This window comes from Phasianus colchicus, chromosome 11 (assembly GCF_987193195.1).
Source record: "Phasianus colchicus chromosome 11, bPhaCol1.hap1.1, whole genome shotgun sequence".
In the NCBI taxonomy this organism is placed as follows: domain Eukaryota; kingdom Metazoa; phylum Chordata; class Aves; order Galliformes; family Phasianidae; genus Phasianus; species Phasianus colchicus.
In genome coordinates, this window is record NC_143446.1 from 3,262,897 (window position 1) to 3,275,917 (window position 13,021).

The following is a 13,021-nucleotide window of genomic DNA, read 5'->3' on the forward strand; positions in this document are numbered from 1 at the left end:
TTAGAGAAATGCTGCCCTTTCTGCAGATAGGAGTGCTGAGACAGCAGTCCAGGTGAATTCCAAATTGGGCTCTCTGCCACTCACTTCTGCTTCCTCCACCTTCCTGTGGTGTGGCTTCCTCTCCTTCCCTCTGAGAAGGCAGCTCCTGGTGCCTGTCCATGTCCCTTCTCTTTTCCTGTGAGGGACGCCGTTCTCTCCCTTCATCTTTTTTCCTTGGCTCCTGTTCTTCAGGCTGGCACTCCTGCTGTGGAGCAGGATCTGAGGCCTGGAGAGGCTGCTTTGGAGATCCTGGTTGTACTGGTAACTCTTGCTCAGGTTTTTCAAGCTTTGTCTCTGCTATTAGAGAAGAGAAATGGTCTGGTTCCAAATACAGTGCTTCAGCACGTACTTCTTCTTGTGCTGTTTTCTGCTCAGTACAAATGTTCACCTCAGAAAAGGCTACCATATTCTGTCCTTTGCACATCCCATATCTTTACTCTCCCAAGGCATAAAAAGGGCAAGACAGACGCCCAGCTCATCCTTCCACTCCTGTTTCACATCAGGTTCCTCTGCCTGACCTCTGCAGTCAGAGATGAGGCATTCTGGACTCTTTTTAGGACCAGCTCTTGCATGAGCACATGTAAATAAGGATGGTTTTGGATACGGTATACTCATGTCTGGGAAAACCTACACAGCAATGATACTCCTTACCATGCCTGTCTATTCAGGAACACTCTGTAGCTGAGCAATATCAACTAGTGACTGTCATCCTGTCTATGCTAGAGGAAAACTGGGTGCACAGACATACGTCATAAATAAAATCACTAATTTTTATTAGGTCCCTACTTACCACAAATGATGTACCATGATGTGGAGACACCCTGCTGCTAGCCCAGCTGTGTGATACACAGAGGGTAAATCCTATCAAGTTTCTGAGCTTGAAGGCCTCTGAAGCATCTAGATTCACTTCAAAAGAGATCCCTGCCAGAGTTTCTGCTGCTGTCAGAAAGGGAAGCCTAAGCTATGGGGTTCTAAGGTCAGGTGTCACCAGCTCTGTACCTGCTGCTGAAGTCTGTTCCCACAAATCAAGGAGTGAGAGTACAAGCCCTGGCACAATGAAGCTTCACTCTTTAACATTCCCCAGAGCACGTCCCTGCTCTCACTGTGTTTGGGCAGTGGGAAGCACGGCGGAACACAATCATGTTGCACATAAACACTGGGGAAGCTGCACACTGACTTGCTTGGCTGCCAGCACAGCTCACGCTGGATAGTTCTGTACGAATCTGTCTCCAGTTTGCAGAGGTTTGGCTACACTTCATGAGCAGGACCTCACATAGAACTTGCAAATGAAACGAAATCACACAGACATAAACACAATCCCAGAGATGGGGATAGCACTGCTCTTACTGAATTCTTGCTCAGATGATGCATCTTCTCCCTCAGGACCACCTCTGGACTCTGAGCCTGCTCTGTTCCCTGTAAGAGAGGCATATTAAAATCCATTTCAAAACCAGCAGCTGCACAGCATGCCAGAACCCATGCAAAGCTGCAGTAATGAATGCTTATGTGTAGAACCTTACTTGATTTCACTAACAATTAATGGACAGTCACGGGGAGATGACTTTAACCTCGCAATCAACACAACAGGCCAGTGTGAAGCATGCAACACAACCAGTCATCACAGCATCTTAAAGGCTCAATTTATTTTGCTCCTTGTTTTTTATTACAGTACACAACTGTGGTGACCAAGGGGGCCAGTTATGTAAATTCTGCCTTCCTAACACCAACAGAGGAGCCACAGTGCAATGAAAGCACAACATCCACAGAGACAGTGCTTCAGCAAGTAAGGAACTCTACATCAGCAGCTATTTTAACGCCCTCCTACCTAAAGTGCATAAGAAACAGGAAACATTAATGCTCAAAGATGCCAAGGCAAAGCTTACAGAGGGTGTGGAATACCTGCTCAGCTCTAAGAGATCAGCTCCTCCAGGGAATGTGATATGGCTCTCATGCCATCCCACCCAAAGGTGCTGGTGGGAAAGGAGGAGATTCTGGAGGAGCTGAACTCCCTTCCATATGCTCCTTACTGCCAGCAAGGTGAGTTCAGCAGTTCACATCCTGTATTCACCCCAACCCCGAGAACCTCAAAAGAGTAACAGCAAAACAATGCAGCTGCATCTCCTAAGGCAGGTGGGCTGGGGAAAATTCATGTCACTTGCAGACAGCAATACAAGCTCACAGACCTGGAGGGCACACAGCCTGTCACTCTGGATGAAGGGCAATGCCAAAGCAATAGGAAGGAAGGGCCTTGTGTGGTAAGACACCAAGCCTCAAAAGAACAGAGAATCTAGCAGCAGCATATGGCATGCAGCACCTTTAGTGTGGGCAGGGAAGGGGCCTAAATGAAGCAAAATTAATAACCCTCCTACACAGTGCTCAGCCAGTTCCAACAAGAAGGATGCTACAGGGAAGCCAGAAGGCAAACTTACTTGCTGATGCAGATGAAAGTTCTAACTGACCAGACACAGGGGGACCAGATATACTCACCGTCTCTCGGGAGTTTGCAATAGGAGCAGGAAGATCTGTAGCCCACATTACACACTTTGCACTGCAATGGAAGATGTATAGCATGAGGAAGTCATGTATTGCAGATGTGGTTACAGCCTACTTCAGAAGGTCAGATTCTTAGAAAGTAAGTTACAGCCATAGAAAAGTTACAGAGAGAGCCTGAAAGTCAGGATGAGTGATGGCCATGGGAGCTTTGGCCAGGACGGAAAGGGAATGTTCCAGCTGGGATTCCCTTGGGAGCATGATTTTTGCACAGCTCTGTTCACACCACAGAGGAACCCCTGAAACAGGGCTCTGTTCCTCTACAGTGATGCCGGGCTGAAAATCTCCACGCTGGACACTATGCTGCTAGCCATCCTGTTGTTTGAAAGGAGAATAAGTTACCGTTTTTTTCTCAACTCAAGCAGAGACAAAATCCTTCTCAAGGTTAAAAGGCACTTCTGCATGTGATTTGCTACACAGGGACAGTCAGCAAACAGGTGTCTGCCAACAGAGAGGTAAAGCTGGTAGAGCCCGGATGATAATCCCACCCAAAGCCTGCTGCAAGCTTGTGGATTACAGCCAGTGGGACTGGGGACAGCAACCCTCTTCTGCTCTAGCACTGAAGCACCTGTGCTGGGAGAAGCAGGAGAAGGGCAGGGGAACACAGCTGGCAGTCAAGCAGCTGTGCTGCCCCACAGATGGGTCAGTTCTGGCCTGAACTAACCCTGCCTGCACTTGTATCTATTTCCACACTTCCCTCCTGGATTTACTGCACTCAAATGCAGTCACGGGTTCCTGAGTGGAGACAGAGGGGAGGTCTGCAATATTCCATCAGTGAAGGCTGTGATTACCTGAGAGTGAAGACACTCATGAACCAGAATGAAAATCTGCTCTATTCCAGCTGGTGGAATCACTGCCTTGTTTTGAGCCAGCAGAAATATGCTATGCTCCCCACATATTAAAAAAGAACCACTGCAGAGGGACAAGGCTGCTCTGCACACAAAACCGTGCTGTGTTGTACGAAAGCAACAAAGCAGTATCGAGTCAAGGCTGGGAAAAATACAGAAGTTTAGAAGAGAACAGAACTTCAGGATACATATTACTCTCAAGGATTTTCAGTCACTGAGCAGAAGTTTAATGCTCTCTCAGCTGCCACTGCCATAAAAACCAGCAGGGGAAGCACAACACAGCTCTCTGGTTGCATACTTACACGTTTGCAGCGCCAAAACTCTGGGCATAGGGTGTACTCAAGGGTCACTTCTTCGCCACCAATCGAAAGAGTTCCCTGTTGAGACAAGGGGGTATATGACAGATGCACCCAGCACACAGAGATTACTGAGGCAAAGAGAGGGGTTTAAGCTCTGCTTCCCAAAGGGTTCACGAGTGAAACAGGCTGAGAGGGGGAGGAAGCCTCTGGTTCAGTTAGCTGGAGCTCTGCCATGGAAGTGGGAGGAAAACTGCCTGTGGCCTGCTCTAGCGTGGGGCTACAAAGCTGCAGCCTGACACCAGAGGAACCAGGCACAAATACCTCCCAGGAAGAGCAGAAACAGTCACCAGGGCACAAGGGGGAAAATGAGGCTGGGAAGGGGCAGCTGGCCAGCTTCCTCCACCCCAGCCACACTGGGCTGGCCTCGAGGAGCTCCCTGAGGGGGAATAAGCAGAGGTGAGAGCAGAGAGGGTTCATCTGACACAGACACAGCCTATGCTCAGGCACATGGGATGCAGGCTGAGTGTCACCATCACACGGGATGCAGTGGCCATCAGGTGACACAGAGCCAAGCCCTGGAGAGCAGCCACCCTTCAGGCCAGTGCAGACAGTGCCGGGGAGCTGCACATGGCCCCATGCCATTTTGGGAGTCCCAAGTGAGCTGGAAGCTTGCTGGGTGCTCTGACCCCGCAGCTTTGTCATGCTGAGAGAACACACAGCAACTATAAATGCGAGCAAACCAGGTCCCAGGGTTCTTGTTCAGAAGTCACAATACACCCATGCATACAGTGCTGTGACAAACGTGACAGAGATGCTAGGGAATAAGTAAGGCAGGTGGGAAGAGTTCATGGGAGGAAATCACTTGGTTGACAGCACAACAGCAATCCTTTGCTCCTCCAAAAAGAGTGCAGAAAAGAAAGCTGGAAATGAAAGGCACTACTCAGGCAGCGTGCCACCACCTCCCCTTTTTGGCAGCCTGCTTTTACACATCAGGGCTGTTCTTTCCTACCAGGCCTACAGGCACTGAACATCTCAGGGGTTTCCTCTCTGCCACCCAGCTTTTCAAGCTCTTCTCTCCAGCCTGGCTTCGCCCTGCCTTCAGAAAGCCGTGCTGTTCCCAGACCTCGCTGAGGCCAATGTGTGCATGCAGAGCACAGGGACTGCTCACAGCCTAGCAGAACACCTGTACCTTCATGAAAGGCATGCAAGCAAACATGAGTGAGGAAGACAAACTGAAATCAAGGCTCTGCCCATGGGCCTGCCGGCCACTTTGACGTGGAGGTTCCCATCCCAGGCAGGCACCCATCACATCACACACAGGCTAAGAGCCTTGCTGGGAGAGCAGGCCAGAAGCACCAGCCTTGGGGTGGAGAGAGAAGGCAGGGTGCACATCCTCACCAGCACAGCCTCAACTGAGCCCTGAGTCAGGGCCTCTGGAACAGCCCTGCCATGAGCTCGGCCCAGGGGCAGAGTGCTTCCCCTGGCAAGGCAATACACACAGCTTCACCCTTCCACCAGCTACTGAGAAAAAAAAGTTGCCAGAAAGCCTTCAGATTATTTTTCTTTTTATGGAAGACAGTTTTTAAGTGCATGTGGTGCTGTTCTCTGCTGCAAATTCATTTCTTGGAGGCTGCAGAAAAGTGTCACTTGCGTAATTAGTCACTAATTTCCTTGACACCCTGCTGACTGCCTGCTCACTTTGTCGAGCTTGCTCTTACTGGCTTCTGATGGAACCATTTTCGAGGCTGCAGTCATCATTTAACACACAGAAATGGATGCTTTGTTCAGGACACAGAGGATTCGGCAGCTCAGTCACTTTAAATTCTTCAGTCCCCCATTTTGTTCATAGACCCCATCCCAAATATTTCCCAAATCTTTATTTCTTCTAATCCCTGCCACTACTTATTGTATTTTAGTGACATTTTCTTACTTTTCTCTGCAAGATATTTTGGATAGAAACAGTTTTCAGTAGCAGATCTTTGTGAAACCATGAAGATTCTCAGAGTATTACAGAGAAGAATGCAAGAGGGAAAAAAGAAAGGCCAAGCAAGGCTATGTTACATCACATCACCGGGAAGTAACCATCTCTTCCATCCACATGCTTTATCAGGGACTCCTCTCCTCGACTCATTAAGCCTGGTAGTTCTCCTTGTGTATTCCCAACACTTGCAAGCAGCCTGGCCTTTTCCTTCTAAATCATTATGCTACAGAAATGTCTCTTTGGTCCTCCCAGTGCAGAACCTCCCCCTCAAACCCAACTGTAACACAGCGCTGACCCACCAGAGGGATGTTTTAAAGGTAGAGTGACCCTGTGCTACTGTGGAAGTGAAATGCTGAGGTTTGTGAGGGCACCAGCAGCTTTTGCTTTTGTTTCCTCATTTCTACATTCAAAACAGAGCAGCAGGACCTTAATGCTGGGATCCACATTTCAGGCTGCTGTCAGATACCTTTCAAATGCAATTATATATATATTTCTGCTTACGGGTCTGTTGGAGATGCAGTACTGGATTACAAGTGATACAACAGAATGTAAACTGTTGCAGCTAAAGCTATCCAAAAATCTGCACCACCAGGGATAACAGCTGATGATGTAGCATGAAAACACCACGGCAGCAGGCTCCAAACACCTGAGCAATGTCACCACAGTGCTCCAGGGAGAGATGCCGTGGAACCACACAGCCTGTTTGCAAGAAGTGCACACAGCAAGCAGCAATGTCCCAGAGCCCTTCAGTGTGTGGGGACATTAATCCATGAAATTCCCAAACCCACAAGAGCAGGTTACTTAAAGAGAGGGCAAGAAAAGGGAAAATCCCTTAGCCATCATATTTAGATGATGGGATCCTTCCAAAATGACTTTGGAGACCACATGTCAGCTGGCCACAAGAATTCAGCAACAAAACCCCGATATTACCAGAGCAGCATTCATGCTCCTCATCACTGAAGGCAATTAAACCAGGAGAATTTAAAAGATACTGATGTGATCTAAATGGTAAAGATAACCCTGACTGTCAGGCCAAAACCAGACTGCGCTGCTAGCACATGGAAAGCCTGCTCACGAGGCTGCTGTAAATCACCTCTAGTTAAATCTCCTTGCAATAACGTTGCCTTAGTCATATTCCATCCTGCTCTGTGCAGAGCACAGCTGGCTCACACAGGCAGGAGAGGCTGTGTGCTGCCAAGCCAAGCAGGGCCAGGAGCAAAGAGCAGGTCAGGTCAGAAGGGCAGGAACGGCTGCTCGGCTCCCAGCCAGCACTCTTGGTCAGCTCCTGTTATGTTCACATGTGTTGTCAGACTTCTAATGATGACGTCTGAGAGTTGAGGATGGGAGAAATTGCTGGAAAAGTGTCGCTGTACTGGGATTCCAGAAGAAAACAAGATATCAATGTTGAACATCTAGCTAACTGTTTTGAAGAAAATGCAGAGCCTCTAAGAGTGATCTAGAAAGTTTGAAACACTTCTGGAGCACAGCACAGTTCCTCAAGTCAGTCCAGTCTTCTGCTGAATTTATGAATCTATGATTCTACAATTCCATTAATTTGGCCAAACATTAAAAATATCAACAAAATCTCACTTCAGAGCCTCTTACCAAGGAGCTGACAGCTCTCCAAGCATCACACCCCCCAGGTCGCTCTTCAGCAGCTGCCAAGAGCTGCCAAACAGCATGGAGACATGGCTGCAGCATGCAGTGCTGCTGTGTAGGATGGCAGAGTGTGCCCAGGCTCTCCCAGGGGACAGTACCTACGTGTTACCATCCCTTATCACAAGAAAGGGCACCTGGGATCAGAGCCAAGACTCACCTGTGAGTCTCCAGATCCATAAGGATTAGCAAGGCAAAATCTTCTCCCTGGCTGGATGGAATGCAGCTCACGGGAGCACAGAATGCACTGTCTCATATCTATCAGAGATGCCTGCACCCCAAGCACACCACACACAGGTCTTATCCAGCAGCTGGTTCACGCACAACACTGAGCACTGCTGCACCTGATCACTCCCTTATACTGTTCATCCTCTTTGATTAAATGGAAAATATCCATACCATGAACTTAAAGCTTCTGGTGTCCAAGTCGTAACATTGACATGGTTCCACATGTTTAAAGCAAAATGAAAATGTCATTTGCAAACAGATGTAAGATTGCATATGATTACAACAAAAGAATGCTTACACAAAGCACAGCAAAGCAGTCAAATTAAAACATCAAGATTAACCTCACTTATGTGATGTTAATTCAGCACTCTTATGCACATTTACTATAATTAGGATGGTTATCCAAAAATCACTACACAATAATCATTTAAACATGACTTTAACTGATTAATGACTAGACTTTATTGCCTTGGGGAGTCTCCAGTCATAGCCAAGGATGCAGAGGAGAAGGATGCAGAGAGAGCCCACAGCCCCAGCAGCACTGCTGGCACAGCAAGGGCTCACCAGGCAGCACAGCATGCAGACACAAGGGGCTGGCAGCAGAGTCAGCTGTGTGCAACTGCAAATCAGACTTTGAGTTTGGATTATAAACCGCTCCAATCACACCACAATCTACATGACAATCTCATCCTGTGCTCCTGGCACGGCTCATGCCTCTGCAGAGAGGATGGATGTGGGCTGGCAGGAAGAGCACGATGCTCTCTACTTCAAGGTATTCATCTTCACGTGCAACAAAGAGGGTCAAACACCTCCAGTCCCTCTGACCCTCGTGGAACTCACAAGGCAGCACCTTCTGGGGATGGAGCAGCAAAGCGCCTGGGAGGGTAAGAGACCAGCTGGATAGATTTCAAAACAAGACCATCTCAACCACAGAAGCTGGCTTCTCATCCCAGTTTTCCCATATGCTGAAGTTTTTATCTCTGAGTTCCTTGGCAGCTGCTGTACAAGGGACTCGATCTCCAGAGCAACAGGCAGTGCATCTGCTCACTTTTGACAAAAAGCAGATGAGAAAAGCTGTGAACCCACAAAGCACAATCCATCTGTAATTAAGCATTTAGAAAACTTAGCATGACATGGAGAGATGAGGAAGCCAGCAATCCAGCCTGCTCTGGGTACTGCAGCGATCTGGCATTCCCTACAGCAACAGTAATGCCAAGAAAATTTCCAGTGGAGAGGTACATTCAACAAAGGCTCTCAACCCATTCTGGAGCTCCCTGAGCACCTGCAACACAGGCATCTTCTCATTGGCCTCATCTACCAGTGTGCTGCTGCAGAGCAGCTGATAGCTATGGGCTGGTGCTTCCAGATGCATGGGGAAAGGGATGGGCTGACTTGGGGCATGGTTATGTGGCTGAGCGGATCCAGCCAACCTTCCTATGTATTACTGCACATCTCTGCTAAGACCAACACTGACATAAATCCTGCGGAAACACTGTGACCTGGGAAGAAGATAAATTTGGCTCCTGGTTATCAGAGGTGCTGGGGAGTTGAAGAGCATGCGGAATGACTTTGGAGCATTAGTTTCAGCAGCAATCTGACAACAGTCAGCAAGCTGCTCAGAGCTCACTGCCTTCACTGTCAGAGGAGGCCTGAGACAGACAGCCCAAAGGTGTCCTCAGCAATCCGGAGTTAACAGAACACAACTTCAGACACATCAGTGATGGGCATGGTAAATGAAGCTGGCACTAACCCAGGACAGAGGCATTAGGAGGATAACCTACAGAGTTCTAAAGATTCAGCAGCTAAATATAACAGATTAAGATGCTATATAAGGCTCATCTTATCCCAGACAGCCCTCTGTGCCTCCTTCCCAAACTCCTTTCACACAAAATCCATTGCCCACCTGCACTGGGACCATCCATTAGGACATACAGATGCTCCCATACAGCCCTCCCCAGTCCATCCTTCCTGCCTGGTTATCCAGGCAACGTGTCCTATAGCAGAATTTGCCAGTCTGTATTCATATTTCCAGACACCTCACCCATCCTGCTGAGACACCTCTGGTTTTCTTCCTATGATTTCTAATTCTGGATAACAACTGTACTCTCTTTAAATAAGTCTCAATATCTTTCTACAGCTCGTCCCCCCCCACTGACATCCCTTCTGCAAATACACACAGAAACTGCCTCTCAAACTGTGCCAGCTCTCTACACTTCAGTGCCTGGATTTTTGAACTCCATTTCCCTTCCATGTTGGTACTCTCCAAGTGCTTATCTTTTAAATACAGCATTTGCTCCACTTGTTAGCACACTCAGTCCTGCTCCAAGAATGTCACCAAAACAGCACAGGCAGGCTGCAAATTAGGGCTTCAGGAAGGATGACAGCTTTGTGTTGCAACTTGAGAAAACAAGCAATATGCCTAGGACTCTACATGTTCTGGATCCAGATTTGGATGGTAGGCAATATGAATAGCTTCTGCATCTTGTCCCTTGATGAAGTTTCAACACATCTGAAAGGTTATCTTCGATCTGATGAAGTAGAGTGGATCTTTTGCCTTCCACTGAAAGCCCTAACTTCTCCTTTGCCAGCTAATTCTAATCTCCAGCTTCCCTCCCCCCAAACAAGTTCTCTGAAGAGGGCACCTTTGCAGAACAACATTATAGGGTCGCTGAACAAATGGGAACATTTTAAAAAGAAAGTTTTTTCTATATAGTCAGAAGAGGACAGTGATGGCCAGGGGGAATCTGGAGATAACGCCTTAAAGTTATCTGGCCAAATTCCACATACTGCTGTTACTGGTGGGGCTCCCATCTCACAGCTAAAAGAAGCATGGATGGTTAAGGGTTTATAACATGGGGTAAGCTGAGAAGGTCACAGATATCAAACATTTCTTCCAGCGCCCAGAAGAGCATGAATCTGGTTGTATCCTACATTTAAAAAGCATACATAAGCTATCAACATTTAAAGAGTATTTAAACATATAATGTATTGAGTGCAATTATTCATAGATGGCTCTAGGGAGGTGTGCACATGGCTCTGCCTCATCTATACTGCTTTTCTCATTCACTATGGTCTGCTGCCTGAACCATGTTTGGCCAACAGCTGCTTCAAACACTCCCTTAGCTCACAAGACAGAGATTTTCTCCCTCTCTCCAAAATGCTGCCCTGGTGCCTGGGCACATTCCTCAGTACTTTGTTGAACAGCCAGCTTCTTTCTCAAAGGTCATCTCACCTCTTAATGCTGTTAAACAATACAAACATTAAACGCATTAGCACAATGCAATTGTATGCACTAATCACCCCAGGACCTTCCAGCACATTTCCCACAGGGGCACCTTACAATTAGCAACAGTCATTAGGAAACTGGGAGAACAATGAGGAAATGCCCAGCTCCTTACTTACATATTGGACGCACAGCATCAAAACACTGCCAATCAAATCCAATGCAGAATCATGCTGGGAAAAAGTCAGCCTGGAATGCTCTGCCTGAAAAGAGTAAATGTACTCCTAGACAATTCAGAGCATTTTGTTATGTATTTAAAGATCCCGCAGGCAGACTGGAGCACATAGCCATGAGAATACACTCTGAATCCAACACAGCTTGACCCACATGGTGAATGGAGCTCAGGATGTTCTGCACAGTAACAAACATTTGTAAAAGAACATATTGACTGTGTAAGAGCAGCTGAAAGGCCCCTCCATACCTCAAAGCTCACTTGTGAATTAATTAAGCATCCACTGAATTAAGTGGAGGCATTGCTGGCAATGCTTACTTTGCAGCCAGTGCTCAGGCAAGCTCCTTGGAGAACATCTGCGCTGCTACAAGGAAGAGACACACAATCTAGGGAAGAGGGAGCAGCTACGTGGATTAAAAGAAAGTTTTGTCCCTGGAGATCTCATTTCTCAACATTCACAAACTCTCATTTAAAGGCAAAAGTGTATACCTGGTGCTGGCTCCAAAAAGACCAGAGAAAGAACCAGGTGAGCTGCCAGGAGCAGCACAACACTTACCCATGCTTTCCAAATGCTGCTTCCCACCACATCACTGTGACCCTGAGGTGGCTTTCCAAAAGCTAAACCCAGGCCCTTAGCTGTCACATCTGGACAGAGCCACCAGGCACATCTTCAGGCTTGCTGCTGGACAGATTTCTACATGTGAACAAGTACAGTCTCTTAGCAATGCTTTTAGGAGTTGATTTGGAAAACTGCTGCTTTAACATCTTGGATCAGTATTCACAAAAGAAGCAAGGCCCAGAGTGAGAATTGAGCCATGTGGGCTCTTTGGGAGGAAATGAGTTTCTCCTGCCAGTTTGGCATAGATGCAACATACATCCGTGAATGGCACAGCTGCACTAAGGTCCAGCAGCTCCTCCTTCACAGATGTTCCAAGCTGTAAGAGGTTCAGCCAGGCAACACCAGGAGTACACCCACAGCCCTACTTCCTGGCACGTTCCCATAAGTGCTGAAGGAAGGGCTTAGTACCTTCTCAGGGTGCAGGAGGCAGAGGGTGACAACTTCAACGAGGAGATCCAGGCTCTGAGGACCATAGCTCTACGGGAGAGGACTCCAGCCTTCAGCTCCTCTCAAGAATCAATTTATCAATCAATATGCTTATCACTAAGAGCTGTTTATTCAATATTTTGGAATTTGCTACTTACAGTTAATGACTGGCCCAACAGACATGAGAAGACGGGAAGGAAGAAGACTAGACAAGTCATGGGCAGAGAAGCAGGCAGCGGGACAGGATGAATATCAATCCCATATGAACCGCACACTGTCAGGGCAGGAGAAAACCCAACACCCAAGCTCTCCTCTCCTGTGATATAACAAGTTGGGAAGAGTCAAACAGACCTTCAAAAACTTATGGCTATAAACATGAAAATACCTTACTCATACAATTAAGACAGCAAGACAGCTACCTAGTGAGAACTCTCAACCTGATTTGATGTGTAAGAAAGCACATCTTAGGATTCTGAAGACATAAAATTACTTTTTCTGGTAACTCTCCTCCTGAGATTCTTGATGGAAAATACAGCAAATGTTTGCTTAAGTTCTTACTGCCATCCCGGCTCTAATCTGGTACAAGAAACTCATCTAAACATTGCTAATTTTCTTTCGAGACGTGGACTGTACATCACAAAATTCAACATTTCCCCTGCTGTCTACGAGAATAGGAGAGAATCACTTTCCTCTTCCTGCTTGAAAGAAGACAGTCTCAGAAATTTAAATACTTGAATCTCATGTTTTCAGCTTTATAGCCCTGACCCTCATTAAAAATGTACTTATCATATGACACACTTAATTTGAGACCACTTTCCTTTTGGGGAATGTGGCTTCAGGAGGCTGCTTGCTCATCCTGTGGAAGACGTGACTAAGCGAGTGTTTGGGTGGGATGGAGCAGCAGAGACGCAGGAGGACAC

At 47.3% G+C, this 13,021-nt stretch overlaps 1 protein-coding gene across 2 annotated transcripts in view; it reads right to left on the bottom strand.

Annotated features, from left to right (window-relative positions):
• Nucleotides 1-13,021, bottom strand: part of RBM6 (RNA binding motif protein 6) — a 54,218-nt gene that overhangs the window by 11,367 nt on the left and 29,830 nt on the right. The window contains exons 7-10 of one of the 2 annotated variants that reach the window (XM_090147973.1): nucleotides 3,740-3,814; nucleotides 2,527-2,587; nucleotides 1,387-1,455; nucleotides 85-333 (exon numbers count right to left, since the gene is read on the bottom strand). In XM_090147973.1, coding sequence (XP_090004099.1) covers nucleotides 85-333; nucleotides 1,387-1,455; nucleotides 2,527-2,587; nucleotides 3,740-3,814 — 454 coding nt within the window. Of the gene's footprint in view, nucleotides 1-84; nucleotides 337-1,386; nucleotides 1,456-2,526; nucleotides 2,588-3,739; nucleotides 3,815-13,021 lie in introns of both variants that reach the window. The other variant, XM_031611728.2, reaches the window with a different exon arrangement.